A 17,997-nucleotide genomic window follows, 5' to 3' on the forward strand; every position below is an offset into this window, starting at 1 on the left:
TAATAGTGTGGTTTTAGTTCAAGAGAACTGCAATTTCAGAGGGACTATGACCAAAGCCTCCAACTGTTCAAAACAAAGCGAAAAACACCCCCACACCATGCTCGGAAGCAACTTCAGAGCAGGAGCACAACTTGCATCATTGGTTGCAAAACTGACACTTTCCAGTCCTCCCCACGACAGTTTTGCACAGGGACTGATGCTTTCCAGACTAAGCCTCTTGCCCATCCTAATTACTGCTCTTGGGGTCTCCAAGCTGACTCCCAAGAAGGGTGGAGAACTTTGTTCCATGGAAATAAGCAGCCAGCTCAGCCAGTTCAGTCAAAATTCAAACAAGCACTGAAGCTTACTGGATAATTAAATCCAAATGCCACTCCCAAGCATCTCCAGCAGAAGAGGCGTCACAGGCTGCTTGCTCTCTGTTTGGCTTGGTTTGAGCGAACAGAGGGTGCAGGATGGATGTCTCTCCCCAAGAGAAAACACCAGGAATCAACAGGAATCCCATGCCCAAGGGACACGCAAGAACAGGTTCTCCTGATCTAGCACTGGCAGGACCCAAGCACGCTTCAGCCTTGTGAGAAGGCAGCATTGCAACTACACAAATATACATCTTCCCAGGCTTCGCTGCAGCTCCGGAACAAAACAGCTGCAAGTTGCACAACACCAATGAAGTATCCACAGAGCTCAGATGGACTCAAGAGACTCATGGAAACCATTGACTGTGCAACGTGAGCAGGTTCTTGCTCCTGAACAACCTTCTGGCCCAGCTTCACTCTTGCACCATTTTGTACAAATTCACTTAAGGTATTGCAGGTTGACAGGATGAATTGTACAATGAAGCCTGCCCTCTCTCCCCAGCACAACAAGTAAACAGGACTATTTCTACAATGGAAGACCAGGACAAAGAAAAGCTGATTACACAGGCAGCAAAAATGAAACTTAAAAATCAATTGTGTTTAGCACTGTCCCTTCGTCCCTAATGTCTTGTCTTCCATCCTCAGCTCTGTCTTTATCTTCAGTTATTTCCCTTAGCAGCAAACTAATTTCTTTCTTCCCTACTTCCCACCAACACCCCAATTTTGTGCTTTTTAAATCTGCTTCCCGTGACAAAGCTCATTCGACCATGCTGCCAGCCCACCCAACCAAGGACCACTTCCAACCAAATATAACAGAGGTCTCAAAGATACTCATTTCCCAAAGGTTTGAGGGTGGGGGGAAATATCCATAGTCAAATAGACGAGAGGAACACACACAAGAAATCAACTAAGAGCATGCCAAAGAAGCAATGACCAGTCGAGCTACAGTGGATGTGGGAGGGTTTGGTTTATACTTTTAAAGTACACTGCTCCACTTTGGCAAGATCTTGTATCAAAACCAAAATACCTCCTTCTCTCATCAAGTTTTCAGTACTGTAAGATGTTAAGGCTCACAGGTCCCAGACACCACGAATGTGAATCTGGGGCATTCAGTACTTAGCAAAATCAATTACGAAGTAAAATAAAAAAGCCACAAGATGACACATCTCTCTGCCCTTCATATACAGATTTCCGGTACAGCTACATGGCTTTGGTTCCAGCATGTATGCAGGAGAGAGGAACCTGGAGTTTCAGTCTTAGTGCAGTAGGCTCACTGCTGAAAGAGGAAAAGAAAAAAAAAAAAAGTCAAGGGAGAAACAGCAAGCCTGAAGGTCAACGTGGACCACCCAAAACAATTCAACAGTCAGGAGAGAAAGCAAATGAAGAAGGGACAAAGGAATAATTTAGCTGTGTTCAGATGGTCTAGACAGTGCTGTTATTGTTGGCTTCACTAATAGGTCATTACTAAGAAGCAGCTTACGGCAGTTCCATGAAGCTGCTTCCATGAACGCTGCAAAAAACCAAAAAAGCACCAACCGGATGAAGCACCAAGAAAAGCCTGCAGAAGTAAAACAGAGTCTTGTAAAACACGTCAAGTTTTGATTTGGGCCTCTCACACCAGGCAGAGCTAGGGCTGGGAAAAGACAGGGAAAAATCCAGGGCGTTGCAGAAGGGTAGAATATTGTCCTCTGAGTCATTACTGAAGAAGGCTGGAGCATGTAGCTAAGGGGCTGTAAGTTGTCACATACACTTCCGCTTGGATCCAACGTAAAACCACCAGCGTGACCACCTGTGGTCACTGAACATCTTGCTGTGCTTTTTGCAACCATGATGCTGATCGCCCAGTTCAGCCATCGAGTCTGTGTAAATTCCAGTGGCACCCTCTATCGCTAGCATCCACCTCTCTGGAAGGTGATGCAGCTGCTGGGGATATCCCCAGGCAGAGGAAAGAGTTCTGTGAAGTTTGAGAGGGGATGAAGAGAGGATGGAAAGCCTCACAGAAACATTGTCACCTTCATTAAAAAGGCCTTTTTTCAAAAGGCATGGCTTCGAGCATATAGTGACAAAAATACTCAAATGTAATAAAACATAGTGAAAAGAAATACAGAACCATATGACTATGCCACCGACAATGTTAACTTTGGCCTGAGAAAGACATCACCATTTCCTTGTCTGTTTTTTGAAAAATACACAATTTTTGGATTCACTGCTATATGACATTTATCATTTACCACAGAGAACCTCAATCGAAAGCCAAGACCCACTGCCTCAGCATCAGCCAGTACATGCAAAGGGCAGTCCCTGTCCTGATGGATTTTCAGCTAAACTGTCAGATGGAGAGAGAGGTAAGAGGTTTTTTATGTCTCATCTGATGGACAGGAATCTGAGACAGACAAAAGTCTTTATCAAGACTACACAAGTCTGCAGCCAGAGCTAAATACATTAACAGAGCTTAAATTCAGAAACTTCATCTAGCCTTACTGTCTGTATACAAAGGCCACAGAAATTCATTTAGCAGCCTCTACATCACAATCTTGACTTGGAATCAAGCAAAACAGCCTCTTTCTGAACAGCTTTCTAAAAGTCTCAGTTTGAAGAACTAGCATACTTATTCCAATAACTTCTCTGCAACAAATACCTATCTCACCTCCCATTTGAATATGGCTCACTTCATATTCTACTCATTAAATCTTGATATCCCTGTACCTTACAGACCCCTCTATTAACAGAAATCCCTCCCCCATCTTCTGCAGGTATTGACAGACAGCGATCTTCTTCATTTAACTAAATGGAAACACATAGCTTCTTCCATTAGAGTAATCCTTAGTTCATTCCTACAGCTCTTTCTGGTTGTCTTTTTTTTTTTCTTCATGAAGAGCAGAGCAAACATCAGAGCAGCATACAATGTTCAATGGCCACAAGTCCTTTTCGCTTCTATCTGCAGTGTGAGCATGGGATAACAGCAAACGGTCACATGTTACAGTGGAAGTTCACATCTGTTGGACCAACAGCAACGTGGACTGCCTGCTGCCTTCATCAAAAGGTCAATGCCGTATCAGTCCTGGGTTTGCTTTCCTGGACCTGGGAACTAGAAAACACTAACCTATTTGAAAGCAGGTGTCAAAGAACTTGCTTGTGAAGACAAATGTTGTCTTTTCTCCAAAAGCCAGAGGAGAAAAAAAACAAAAACAAAAACAACAGCTTGGAGATGAAGAGAAACCCAGGACTTTGGGTTTCTCCAGTATCCGCAAACACTATCAACAGACATGTACTGCCACCAGGACTCAAGCCACGCACAAGATACCGGGGCAGAGGTACCAAGACAGCATGGACTTGATCTTAAAAAGCCTCCTCCAGCCTGAATGATTCTATGATTCTCAATAGCAGACAGGATCAATTAGTAAGTAAACACTGTCCCAGTCAATTTAAGGAAGGAGACCAGTGAGCTAGAAGCTCAAAACCCTGATTCGGACCGTAACAAAAGCCCTTAAGCAAGTAAAGAAGGGATCCAGACACTCTCACGGGCAAGTACAAATGCTCTCTTACAACTCACCCCCCCTTAGAAGGGCTGTCTGTGAATGACCTGTGGCAAAACAGATTGCTGCGTGAATCCATCTATGAGAGGTGCAGATAAACCTCCATGTAAATTAAACCCACATGCACAAATCATTTTGCCACCGTCTGGAGAGTGTCCAGTATCTGATAAGGAGAAAAATTACCCAATTACCCTCCCCCAGCCCAATTACTGTGCACCCCAGCAGACACACCAGTGGAGCACGCTCCCTTTGCAAGTCAGCAAAGGGCTCGCTGGCAGCTGGATCCTGCTGTCGTTCACCCTCCTGCAACCCCACCCAAGGGATGGCAAGGTCACCCCTGTGTACGACTCAAGGGCAGGGCACAGCTCAGCAGGTCGAGCAGAGCAATTATACATGAGGAAGTGAGGAAAGACCCTTCTGATACACAGGATTTCTTGGCAGGAGTTTGTTCGCTGACGTCTTAACTTTGGACACACAAATTCACATAGATAACTAATGCTGCAACATGCTCGGGTTTCCTGAAAGTGCATTTCTTCTTATCAAGAAATTACGATGCTAAAGGGTGCACCATTTAATAGGTAGCAAAGATTATTAACAAACTTTACCTGACAAACTTATGGTAAATGCTCGCTCTCCATAAGTGACATCGGTTTGGATTTTTAATATTGCGTTTCTAGCACAACCAGTAGCCCCTTTGTAAAAATAAACAAAACCAAACCCATCAGAGACTTTTAGCAGCTACAGACGTCCATCACACCAAGTGTCCACTAAAATATCTGTGGGTTTAGGGTACAGTTATACTGTCTCACAAGCCATTTTCTCAGGGGTAAAGCTCCTTTTGAGAATTCCTGCCTCCTATTCCTGCTCTACCCCATGCTATCCCTTAGGTGAGCCGTCCAACTATTGGTAAAATCACACAGTCAACAGATCAAAGAACCTGTTAGATCAAAACCAACCCTTCCCTTTACATGCCTTTGCAAAGGGGGACAGAAGTTAGTGCTCAGGAGTGGGCTTGAGGGGAAGGCAAGAACCTGTTTGAAAAAAGCTAAATGAGTTATTTTTTAAAATTATAATTAGTAAAGCAATGTATCACATATGTAACTAATTCTGGTCACCACGACAGGACACAACCAGTCCCCAAAATACTAATGTACACAAATAAGCAAACACCTCCAACGTAATATGAAGTGACTGGACTCTTAACATGTCTATAAGAGCATTGAGAGAACAGCAAAGGAGAATAAACTGGTGAATAAATTAATAGGTTATGTCATAACTTATTTGAGATCCAGGGTGTGAGATAACGAAGAACTTCAACTGCCCTCTGAATTTCCCCAGGGAAACCCAAAAACTAAAGTAACTACTGGGACTGCACCTCAGTTTAGGTAAGGCAAGAGCTGTGTCCTTACACCACTGAGCGATCAGTACCTTGCAAAAAGCAATACAAAACCTTCCAAGGACACTGAATGGCAAGTTTTAACACTTGTGTTAAAGTTTCAGAGGCTAAGCCACAAATCTTACAAGAAATTTCTCTTGATGAATGCAAAGAGCTGTGGCATGATACTGAGGTATACTCATCCCAGTGATTTACCAGGGACTTTCGCAGTGGAAAAGGACTCGGGATCCAAAAGGTGTTTGGTTTAGATCAGCAGGGAGGGAAAGCAGGGTTGCATCTGTGGTTCGCCGCAACCCTCCGCTCCCAAAACAGCCACCCCTCTGACGGCACCACGCACAGTAACACTCCACGGGATTAGAGCCTGCCCACATTCTGCAACTCCACGCTGCCCTCCACCACAGCTCCCGTCCCTGTGCACGCTTGTCACCATGTCCCCCATACATCCCTGCAGACACGGAGGGCAGCGAAGCCCCCTATGAAACCATTTCCCCCCAGATATACAGCCCCGACGGCTAGATTCGGTCAGGGCAAGGCCGCTCAGGGATGAGGGCAGGTGAACTCCCCAGCAGGGCAGGATGGGGAGCGCTGCTCAGAGGCTGCGCTCTGACGGGTATCTGAGCTGGACAGCTTGGAGATGGGCAAAAACCTTTGTCCTTGTGGGGGTTTTATCCTGTGGCTTTCAGATAAAGGCTCAGACATAAAACCCTCCTCCCTCCTTTTCGCAGCCCCTCTCCCCAGCACAGTGTTGCTGCTGGGCTTTGTAACAACCTGTGGGGGTTCAACAATGGCACCCCACACCCTTCAACCCTCCTTGGCTAATGGACCAAACATCTGGGTTAAAACTGGCTAGTGTTTGTTGGAGGGAGGAAGATTTTCTGAAGAGAGGGGAGCTGCAGAAACAGGTGCTGCCCCTCATATCCAGCCAGCAACTTGAATCCTGGAGCAGGAGACAGGATGGTTCAATAATAAAAAAAACAGTGGCAAAGCACAGCCCACAACGTGTTTTGCTGGCTAATGAAGGTGTAACTGGGTAAGCTACTTACCTTTAAGCACCTCTGAACTTAGCTGCAAAGCTGGAGGTGTTTGCAAACCCTACTAAGGGGCGCAGAGAATGACAGCATACCTTGATCCCCTGCTACTGAAACTCCTAATGAGATGTAAAGCACAGCAAAGATTAAGCAAGGAAGTCTGTCAGCCAAAAAGCAAGCATTCACCCTACACAGCACCACAGGGAAATCTAACCCAGCCTTGACCGTTCCAGCTGCCAAAGGTCTCCAAGCCCTAGGCAGGCTCTGGCATTGGGTGCCTCCCAGTTGCAGCCCTGGAGAAGACGGGAGGCAGAAGCAGGAATAGAGAGAGCAGTGAGAGTCAGGGCTTTCCTGTAACAGCAGAGTGCTGCAAGGCAAACCATGCTAAATCTCTGCTTCTTAGAATCAAAGTATCATTTCGGTTGGAAGAGACCCTTAAGATAGAGTCCATCTATAAAGCTAACACTGCTCTAGCACAAAACTGTTGTTCCTCATTTGCTTTTGCAGATTAAAATTAGTCTAGGAGAGCTGCAAGCAGGGGCTAGACCCTTGAAAAATTAACATTTAAGAATATTTTGCACACCCATAGCTCTGCTAAGCATTAAATATATATATTAAAAAAATACAGGGGCTGTTTGGTTTTATGGCACGATGCTTCTTCTCCCACGGCATCTGCCTGCAAAACTCCTTACCACTTCAAAGTTACCAGGTACTGGTTTCTCTCACTCATCCCACAACAAACTTTCACAGCTTTTTTGCTAAGCCTGCCCATTGCTCCACAGATACTCGCTACCTTTTCCTTTAATGGATTAACATAATTAAATTAAACTCTGGGCAATTTTTCCAGCCTGTTTTCCTCCTAAGCTTAAAATTTGCTCCTTCTGAAGAAGGGCTTAGTGCCTAAAAGGCAGACTGGTTTTTTTCCACCTCTATCAGTTTGGTCTAATAAAAGATATTACCTCTCCCCACAACCTATACCTCTCTCTTGAGCACACTTGAAAGGAGAAAAATGTTTACCCAGCAAGAAACATAGCTGGCAAGTTATTTCCCCTGACTGCCTCCAATACCTTTGAAGGTTATTTGCAGGCTCATAAAGACCTCTTTCTCCCTCCCAGCCCAGTTACTTCCAGTGCTCAAAGCCACAGCCCAGAGCCCATGAACTCATAACCTGCTGCTGCACCAACGGCTGCGACATCCCAGATACAGCGATGCAGGTCCAGTCCCACCTTCCCCAGGTGCCCGAAGTGCCTGGCGTGACCCTCAACAGAAGCCCTGGGTGCAATGGGCACAGTGCCAGGAAAGGGAGGTGACACGGACACCTCTTAACTCAGACACTTCTCGAAAATAACAAAACCTGAGCGTCCAATGTGCCTTACAAGATAAACTGCTGCAATTCAACCTGAATTACTTTTTTTTAATAGCTCTCAGCATACGAAGAGCAAGTGAAGAGCAAACCCACTACCTTAGACTGAAGAATGAGGAAAATATGTCATGGGAGAGCTGAGACATCAGTGCCTGCATGCAGGGGGATAAGGTGAGTTGGTCTGTTCTGCTCCCAGCAACCGGGGGCAATTCTCTCAGCCTCAGCAGCCCCCGCAAAAAAACACTGAATTGAGTTAAATGGCCAGACCATGGCTGTGCAAACAGGCCCCCTCCTCCTTCAGCAAGCTGCAGCACATCCTGCCAGCCCAGCTTGCACTCGTTTTCTCCAAACACACCCACTGTCAAGGCAATATTGTAAATACGCATCATTCTCCCATCTCCTGCACCTCAGATTACCTTTCTGATGAAGCAAGAGTCACACTCGCTCCAGAAAAGTACTAGAGACCTAAACTTTTGAGTTATGCATACGTATGCTGAACAGAATAGGTAAGTGTTCTGGAGCTTTTATCATCAGAAACACATGTGCATACACACAGCATTTCATAACCAGAATTAAGAATACTTCAGTAATTTTTAAACAAAAACAAAAAAGGCAATAAACAAGCTGATACTTCTTATATCAACTTCTGCAGTTTTTAAACATTACTTTTACTGTGAGGTGATGTTTAAACACAGCAATTTTTAACCACTATTGACCACAGTCCTTTCACTGTGTCGTGTTGGAGACGTGGACATTTTTAGAAGTGTCATACACACTCACTGGTCTACAGCTATGTTTGATCAAATTATAAAGAGGTCCTGGACCCTCACAGAAAGGTGGCAGATGGAAATGCACTGTGAGCTGGGGGACCTGTTCTGTGCCAGGAAAGGTGGAACATCCTGCTTTGGGACACACATGATCTCCACTCCAGTTTTTCTTTCATTATCAAAGCTGAAAAAGCCAATGTAAAAGGCATATGTCACTTGGACTCTCTGAAGCCTGAGAAGAATAGCAGCCCAACAACCACGTTAAAAATTAGTTCATTATTCTTCCAGCCTGCAGGAATTACAGTACCAAACTGACAGCAGATAACCACTTCAGGCTCCTGTACCGTTTTGGATGATCAGTGTCCAGCAAGGTGCGCTGGGGATTTGCCTTCCTGAAGATGTGTCTCAGACCATGCTCAGTCATCTCACCCCACTTCATCTCCATACCCAAGACCTGACCCACTCAGGAAACATGCGGTCATCTTCTGAAGCAGTGACTGAACACCTACAGCATGGCCACATGTCTCCCTCTAGAAATCACAAAGTCCTCCCAACGCCTTTCCAAATCTTTGTTTTCCATACAAAGAAAGTGTCAAACACTTCAGCACAAACACAACTGTTATACACCTGGAGTAAAGTGTCCCAGGACAGCACTAAACAGGAGCCCAAGTCATTTATTGAAGACCAAAGCATGAAGCAAAACCAGAGCAATTCCATCCTGAGATCCTATGCTGTATCCAGTTACTTCCCTCTCAAATTAAACCCTCTGATCTATCTTGCAGAGATACATCCAGATCCTTCACAAACAGCATTAAAAGAATAAATAAGCATTAAGTGACATGGTCATAACCATGTCCACACACCAGACCCAATGCCAAGGACCTCTGCTTAGGCTGACCCCAAGCTGGCACGTGTAGAGATACTGTCTTGGACCTGCAACAGCTGAGCAACCTCCCTGCAGCGCTGGGACGCCACGGCTGCAGAGGGCTAGTCCAAGTGCCACTGTACCGCGTGACACCTCCAAACTGCTATGTCAGAACTGCAGCCCACAGAGATCCCAGAAGTCCCCACTTCCCGTCTTGCGGTCTCCGTACACGGTCATACAGCTTCCCTAGAACCTGTCCAGGAGTGAACAGCCCTGTGCTGAACTCTGAGACACTGAGTAGACTATAAATAGGATCCTAAGAAGAATGGTAGACCTGGAATGGATCTTGAGATACACCTCCTCTGTAGTCAGTTACATGACTGCAAGTTCCCTGTGCTTCCCTTGAAAATGCTCCCTCACCTCTATGCGCAGAAGAAACAAGCACACATATAGAAGGGAGGGGTATGTGTGAAACTAAAAAAACCTCAAAATTCAGACTAATTTTCTGTGTATCAGCAAAGCTGTGGCAACAATCCTTTAACTAACACACACCACTCCGTAAGACTGATCAAGATACACATCACTTCATCTTGCTCCAACAGTCAAGCCAGAGACCAGACTCAGGACCACACCACGATCCTTTCTGAATGCAGCCCGGCAGATCTAACAGGCATTGATGCTGTGTTAGTGACAAGCCACCGCAATATGCTCCAAGCAATGACATTTGGGGAAGGGGACATGCACAGCACCTTCCACCCACACACGTGTAAGCAGAACTGCAGATCTGCATAAGACCCCTACCAGCTCAGCTTGCCTTCCCAAAAAACAGTCAAGAGCGCCTTGCAGAAGGGTGCTCTCTTCAGCATTCCTGCAATTACTGCTTCCCCAGTGTGCCCATACTGTGTTCACAGCTGACAGTTTGAAGGCACCGAGGAGTACCAACCGTGCTCTCTGAAAAAGAGGCCATCAAATTGACTATCTGCTGAGAACTGGACTGGAGCCAGCAACTCATTCCCTACTGGTGCTCAGAGCAAGTCTGAACTTTCCTTCTTAAAAATAAATTGCATTGACAAAGGAGTGGCTCTCACCTTTAAAGTGAAAATGTCTCTAAAACATTGTGGGGTTTTTCACTAGGGATTTAAAACTGAAATTTGTCATTCTTTATATTGAAGAAGCAGTCTGGACTTTCTCTTCCCCTCTTTTTTTTTTTTTTTAACCTTGGCTTCAAATTAGTCCTCTCCCCACAAAATCTCTCTTCTAGGAAGCAGAGGAAGAGCAAAAAAAAAAAAAACACAACCAGAGAGGTAGAGCCAGGATGGGGTAAACGCCACTTTTCTCCTTTCTCCATGAATGAGGACAAACAGTTAAGGTCTGGTAGCGGCTTAATATTTTTCACTTTTTAAATTCAAACCACTATCACCTGAATCACTTTTCTAGTCTGCAAGGTCAATCCCTAAATTTACAGGTATTCCACCCCCATCTCCTTTTTATTTTTTAAAGCAAGATTTCAACCAGCCCTGAAAAGTTTTGGGTGAACTTGTATAAATGCTGCAAATGTGGAAGTGAGGTGCTCAGCTTCAACCAGGATTCCTCCAACACCTCTTCTTTCTTGGGTCACCGGGTCAGGAAGCCATTTCAGGAGATGTGTTTAGGCTCCTCAAAACCTGTCTCTTCTGGTGAAGGAAACAGGACAATCCAAGCTCAAATAGCTCCACGCATTAATCAAGCACTGACACTCATGTGAGGTAGAACTTGGCCTTGTTCTTCAATCTGCTGAGCTTTCTCTTTCCAGCAAAATTAAAGAGGAGCAGCAGAAACCTTTACAGTTCCTGGAACTGCTACTGGCTGGCAAAATAGCTTGTAGACCTCTTTGGAACTGTCAGTAATGCATGCATCTTCTGCAAAGTCCTTTAGCGGGGATGGGAAGACACCAGGCAAACCCTGCAACTGTGTCCCACCTGTGTGACAGGTTACAAGCACAGCAGCAAGGCATGGACATTTTCCTGCAAGTAAGGTATGATTTTGCGAGAGTAATGTGAAAGTTTGATGGCCAATGGCATGAGAACCTGAAGGAGGGCTGGGGCTCTCACACTTATCACTGCTCACGTGAGCCAGCATCACTGAGCTGATTATTTATGTACTAAAACTGAGACAGTCCAGAACTTCCAGGCGGTCCCGATTTATGACATAATGAATTTTCTTCAGCAGTAGAGATTACATCAAGATCATTATGTACCTCCAGAACTATAAATGATTTCCACTTTTTTTATTTAAAAAAAAAAGAAAAAGTCTCCCTCAGCACCGCAGAGCATCTGATACACAACTATTCCAGTGGAAAAGGGAGAAGGTGAAGGTAATCCAGGTCACCAATTAGAAAAGCAATTTACTCAGGCTCTGTTTGAAACAGAACCTTCCTTGGGAGAAGAGATACAGGGAATGAAGATGCTCTGCCCAGAAATACAAGGCAGACTTGGGAAGAAGCTCCACCTAGAACACAAAGCACCAGATCACACTGATAGTAAGAAGAAGATTTGTCTAATTCTGGCACCACTGAAAGGCAAAACATTAGAAAGCAATGTAATATTCAGCCAGACCATCCTGGTAATGTCTCACACTCTGCTGTCATGCTTGGTAGCCCCAGCCAAAGTTAGCAGGCTGTTAATTGCTTCAGGGGAATCCAATTCTTACCCATCTTTCCATCTACATCAGGCCTCCATTCCACCGGTCCCAGACACTTGTACCTTATCCTCCACTCTCAAGCATCCACCCTGTAATAACAAACATACACAGAGGTTACAAGTTAATTTTGATGTGTCAATGGGAACAGAGACTGAACAGGACCACTCTTCACAAGGCATTTCCCCACCATCACCTGGGCTGGAGGAAAGAGAAGAACCATTTAGTTAGGAAATGAGACCAGGAGTTCCTCCACCTCTACACGCCCCAAAGGTAACACACTACAAACCTGGTACCTTTGTAGTTTTAAAGCCTTGGGAGGAAACAACTTATACTTGTGCCACACATCCCCTTTTGTCGCGAGCAGGTATCTTTAATACATTATACTTGTAATGTATTTTTACATTATTTAATGCAACTCTAAAGCAATACTCTACCTTTAACGCATTGCATTTTGTGGCACCCCTATGGGATAACACCCACTTGGGGAACAGCCTAACAGCAGGACATGGAAAGTCAGCCCCAGAGGCAGCCTGTATCAAAGCAGAATTTAGTATCAAACCTGTATTTAGGCCTTTCAAATTCCAGCCAAGGTTCCTCAAGGCTGGACCAGCTTTCCTCTGACTGCATGGGATAAAAAAACCCTGAGTTTAGGCAGCTCTCAGCAGCAACGTACGCTCCACATGTCCCTCATGGCAAGCATGTCCCTAACAGCCCTTCCCGAGTCTCTGGCTGTTGCCAAGTGCTACTCACGGCTATCCGCTAATCTGCCCAAAACTGCTGCAGAAGCGGGTTCAGTCCCTTGGTATGCTGCACGGAGCCAAAGCTCTGTGCCCCACCACAGGTTGTTCGGGGGTTTTTTTCCTCACAGAGAAACTTAAGGAGTATAAACCTGAACCTGCTGGAGTCAGTCCTGCTCACCAGTGAAAAACCTCATTTTAGACTGAATGAAGGCATAACCCACCTAAAGATGGACACCTTTCAAAGAGCAGTACGATAGAAGCGACCAGCGAAGACCAATCCACTTTAGCTGGCCGATAAGCACACATAAACCTGTGTGACAGCATGAGTAAATGAAGAGACATCTTGAACACTCCAGACTTGCATGGGAAGCCTAAGACATTCCTGTTCTGCAGTCACTGCAGGCAACACTGCCCCAAAGTCAATGAGAGCTGCATACGCCAGGACACAGACACAAACTCTGGAGTGTTAAGCACCATGGATTGGGCAGAAGCAGTAGAAAAATGAAAATCTCCCAGCTCAGTCAAATAGATTTAAACACAATAACAAATCTGAAGTGAACCATGGAATGACCACAAGCGTGGATTAAAATGATTTTCTGCAGCTCCAGCGCCTCGGTGCTGGCAAGCAGGAGGATATTTATTCAACCTATTTTGAGAGAGACGAGCAGGAAGGGAATGCGATAAGAAAGCAGCAGAGGCGGAGACATACGTGTGCCCCGAAGTGCGTTGTTCCTTTTGCTGCTGCAGCTTCCTCTCAGGACAGCATCATTTAGCCTAAGAGCCCACAGCCACCAGGGACTCTCCTCTATCCTTTTTCAAGACAGGGAAGGAGACAAGGAAATAACACACTTGGAAAGGTTAAAAATCCTGTCTTGAGGAGCAACAGTTGGTCTACGCAACGCTGAATCGAGAGCACACCACCACCAAGAAGGCAGTATAAAAATTCCAACTGAGTATAACAAGAGCAGGAAACGGCCCAAATCTTCACTGCTTTTGCTTTCAGAACCGATGGAGACACTTCCAGCAATTAAGCTGCATGCAGTTTGCATCAAGGGCCACATGCAGATAGCCTGGATTAACCCTAAATTCCTCTGATACCCCAGGTTAACTCTCCTATCAGCATAATAGACTTTTCTAATGGCTTTCTGGAGACCTTTCAGACCTTTGCCATCCGTATCTAGTTACAAAAGCATGCACCTACAGGAACCATGCAAACAAACCCTGGAAAAAACCAGGTGACCTTTCCATCAGCAGAGCCCTACCCTGTGCTCTTCTCCATCACCTCTGCCATAGCAAGCCCCTGAGATCCCACTTGCCCAGCTCTCGTGAGTGAACAAGCCCCTGCACACAGTGCAGGAAATTTCCACGGGTACACCAGAGAAAAGAGGTTTTCTATTTTAGCAAATCTTGTCAATCCTGAGCACAGCCAGCCTTCAAATTGGACTGCAAACACTGTCGATTTCCGTGGCTTCCCAAAAATACATACCAGCAGCTTCCTGTTACAGAAGGACAAATTCCTGTTTCTAATACAAATTCTGTTCTTTTATTATCTCCCTTAAAAAACGGAGGGGGGGGTGGAGAGAAGGGGAAAAAATAAGGGGTAAAAAAAAGGAAAAACCACTTTTCTACTCCAATGCACTTCAAAGCGGCATCCCCCTTCTCCTCCAGCTAAGCTCCCTGGTCAGAGCCTCCAACTGCTGGCAGTTTACAATACAAACCAGCGAGCATCCAAAACAGGGCTTCCACTTTGCCCTCCACTGCTCCCACAGCTAGCGGAACCAGTCTCCACTGTAAACCTCTAAATCTCCACTGTCAATCTACAAACTACTGCCCTGGTAACCTCGCCACGCACAAATGTCTCCTATCAAGCAACAGAAGTAAGAGCTCAGCCAAGTGTCGGCTCCCGGGGATCTTGAGGCAATACATTACTCGTATTCCAGGTTTGCATTGTGCACCTAAGACAGACTTCAGCTGCTCATGTCTGCTCAGGAAACTGTTGGAAGTTACTTAACCTGCAGAAAAGCCCAGTATAGATGCTCTCATCTAGAACAAACGCAGCTTCGATTTGACTGAGTTGAACTCAATTCTGCTGCCGAAGTGGCTCAACTCCTTTACAGCTACTTGAGCGCAGAACATGAGTACACATGAGAGCTGTATGCAAAATTATTAATCCACTTTAAAAATTAATCCCGGGTTTTCCCTTCTCTCCCCATACTCCTGGCTGGGAAGGGATTCAGCAACACTGAGTTCAAGTGAAACACCACCAATGTACTCTCCATCTAGACATGACTCCAGCTTCTGTGCATTTAAGTTGTGGAAAGCAAAGCAGGGGAGGAAAGGATGAAGAGGAGCAATTTTTCTCCGCATGTGAGGGAAGACAAAAAAGTGACTGGAAGAGACTTACTAGGAGTAAGGATGTAGGATGGATGTTAGGAAAGTGGGAAAAGCACAGTCCAGCATTGAGAGCCTATTACTCTGCAGCCTATTACTGATTTGAAATGGGATTTACAGTATCACCTACCCCAAAAAGACTATTTCCCCCCCCACAGAGGCTCAGCATCCAACATCAAACAAGGTCTCCAAGCTGGGATGTCTTGCCACTACTGCAGCACAAGCAAATGGCATCTTCCTCTGCAGTTTATCATCCCCAGGCTTCCAGGGAAAGCAGCACCTACTTACTCCTGCCTGAGCACCACTTAACACTTTGGTTTGAAGGTGTAGGGACACACCACTGTAAAAAAATAATAATAAGCCACAGTTGCCCCTGAAATATGGCTCAGCTGGAAAGCTACTCAAACTAGCACTGCTAAAATTGGGACTTTCCTTGTTTTTTTCAAGCGGCAGGGAACAACATGTTGGGCTCAGAGAGTTTAACAAGCAAGAGTCAAGCGGAAAAAATCTCTCCTTTTTAAGAGTTGACCACATTAACTTTCAGCAAATTTCCGGGAGTCCTGCCAGGGCGCTGGAGTTTTGTATACTACGGAACTGTTAAAAATATTATTGTAAATGTTATTTTCAAAAAGCTTCAGAGGCCAGGACTGGGGTAGTGTTAAAAACAACAGCAAAGCAAATGAGATTGGTTTAATGGTGAGAATACAAACGTATGCATGCTGATAGCTCAGTCAAACAGCCTGCAGGCTTGGCAAAGACCGATTCAAATGCAAAGAGAGTGGTTGAAATATTACAGGTTTCCCCAGACCATCTCAACCTCATCCTTATAGTTGACCTTGTGCACATAGAACTGCCCTGGAAATGGGATCCTTATTTCAGGGCTACACAAAAGAACGGCTGAATTTTGGTGACACTTCAGACACGTAAGGCCCTATCCACATGGCATTTTCCACTCAGGTTATTCAAAGGATGTGACACAGAGGTAGCCAAAAAGCAGCCATTTAGACTATGCATCTATAGATGTGGCACTTAGGGACATGGTTTAGTGGTGGACTTGCCAGTGTGAGGTTTATGACTGGACTTGATCTTAAAGGTCTTTTCCAACCCAAACAATTCTATGGTTTTATGTTTATGGGCATGAACTGGGATGGATTTTTTGCAAACACACATGTGACCAGGCCTGGTTTGCAGGCATATCTCCCATGTGGGCTCAAGGGACACTTCAGGAGACAAGATGAGGAGGAAAAACACCCGACAAACCTTTTCTGAGCATGCATTGATCGGGCTGCTAAGCAAGAAGTGACACACATGCATCAGCATAGCTCACATAAGGAGCAAGCCAGTGCAGGAACTACAGCACGTGAAACCTGACAAACAATTCTATATGAACAATCATCAGCTGATTTTTCTGCTCCCTATTTTTGGGTGCAGCACCCCAAAACTGCTTAAGAAAGATTTTTTCACAACACGTTGCTGGGAGATCTGTGCTTAAGCCACCATGCATGATGGACAATACCTTTAGCTGGTGACCCAGCCAATGCAGCTGTATTCAACAGCTGCTTCTAAAGAAGAAAATAATCTCTTGAGCCATCCTGTTGATTCCAGCACAACACGTACATAGAATAAGAGCTTTAAAACCTGCATGACTCCAGCTGTTAACTTCCATGACAGCCCTTTAAAACAGCCATTGATCTCTTAAACTCATCCCTCTCAACACTTTCTCTTCTCACAAATTAGTTTGTAAATTAAACGTTGCAGACAGCATGCTGCAGTAAGTTATTTTTTCAGTTAGTTTCTTTTCTTGCTTTACAGTCATAATCCTTTTACCAAATTCAGTGAAATAATCAGGAATGCATACTGGCATAGAAAATAGCTTTGTTTTTCCATAGAGATCTCCAACTTCTGGAAACCCATGAAACAACAAAGGAAATCAAAAGGATTAGAAAGGACTCTATCAGAAAAAAAAAAAAAAAAAAATCAGACAACACAGCCCTATCAGGTCAAAGCTAATTTATTTTTACACACACACACACATATATATATAAACAGAGAGGTCAAGCAAAGCAAATTTCCAGAGAACACACGTGGTCCCCACCTGTTTGATTTTTACTTGTATCAAGGTCTGCACAGCACAGAACTATGTCTCTACGGAACAACTTGGACTTGTTACAGAGGAACTGTCTCCTTCAGCAGCTAGTGGAGATGAACCAATTTGCAGATGCCCTGATTACACCCCAAAGCCCACTTCAGTCCCAACATACTCAGCACCTAAATGCAGATTTTTAAATCAGGCACTGAAGTGACAAAGTCTAAAGGATCCTCACCTCCTGCAACCCAGTACGTTCATCTCCCCAGAAGCCAGCCAAGCCAGGATTATTTAAACACACAGCCCTGCCTGCAGAGTATGAGGGTCTGCAGCTAGAAGAGAGCACTGTTCTGCACCATTTCCCCTTTTACAGGGAAAAATCCTGTCCTGACAGTTACCTGTGCATTTATAAATCAGAAAGAATGCAAGTTACACCAACAGAAACACTGATTCCAACGGACATAACCACCCTAAGTGAACACAGCAAAGGGAAGTTGTATCTCTATGTGTAAGATAAAAGCCAATACAGAAGAGTGTTGTACTTTCTTCCTCCTGCAGGTTTTCATGGCTTTATTTTTTGGTTTCTCCTCAAATGACTGAAGACTTTGCAGGAGGGAAATTAAAACAGAAGAGCATTATCTGGAAAAGTTAGGCTTCAGGCCTTTTCTGCATTCCTGGAAAAAGCAGAAAGAAGAAGGAGCAGAAACCAAAAAGAGGAATAGATACCAAAACATTCAGATGAAATATGCCCTCAGAAAAGCATTTGCCTCAGAGCAAAATCTTTCCTGAGAAA

General features: G+C 44.9%; 1 protein-coding gene across 2 annotated transcripts in view; it reads right to left on the minus strand.

Annotated features, from left to right (window-relative positions):
• Positions 1 to 17,997, minus strand: part of LOC119146997 (mitogen-activated protein kinase kinase kinase 3-like) — an 82,307-nt gene that overhangs the window by 48,077 nt on the left and 16,233 nt on the right. For both annotated transcript variants that reach the window (XM_037385429.1, XM_037385428.1), the window contains exon 2: positions 11,997 to 12,076. In XM_037385429.1, the coding sequence (XP_037241326.1) occupies positions 11,997 to 12,000 (4 nt within the window). In that variant the 5' untranslated portion in view covers positions 12,001 to 12,076. The remainder of the gene's footprint in view (positions 1 to 11,996; positions 12,077 to 17,997) is intronic.

Source organism: Falco rusticolus, chromosome 4 (genome assembly GCF_015220075.1).
Source record: "Falco rusticolus isolate bFalRus1 chromosome 4, bFalRus1.pri, whole genome shotgun sequence".
In the NCBI taxonomy this organism is placed as follows: domain Eukaryota; kingdom Metazoa; phylum Chordata; class Aves; order Falconiformes; family Falconidae; genus Falco; species Falco rusticolus.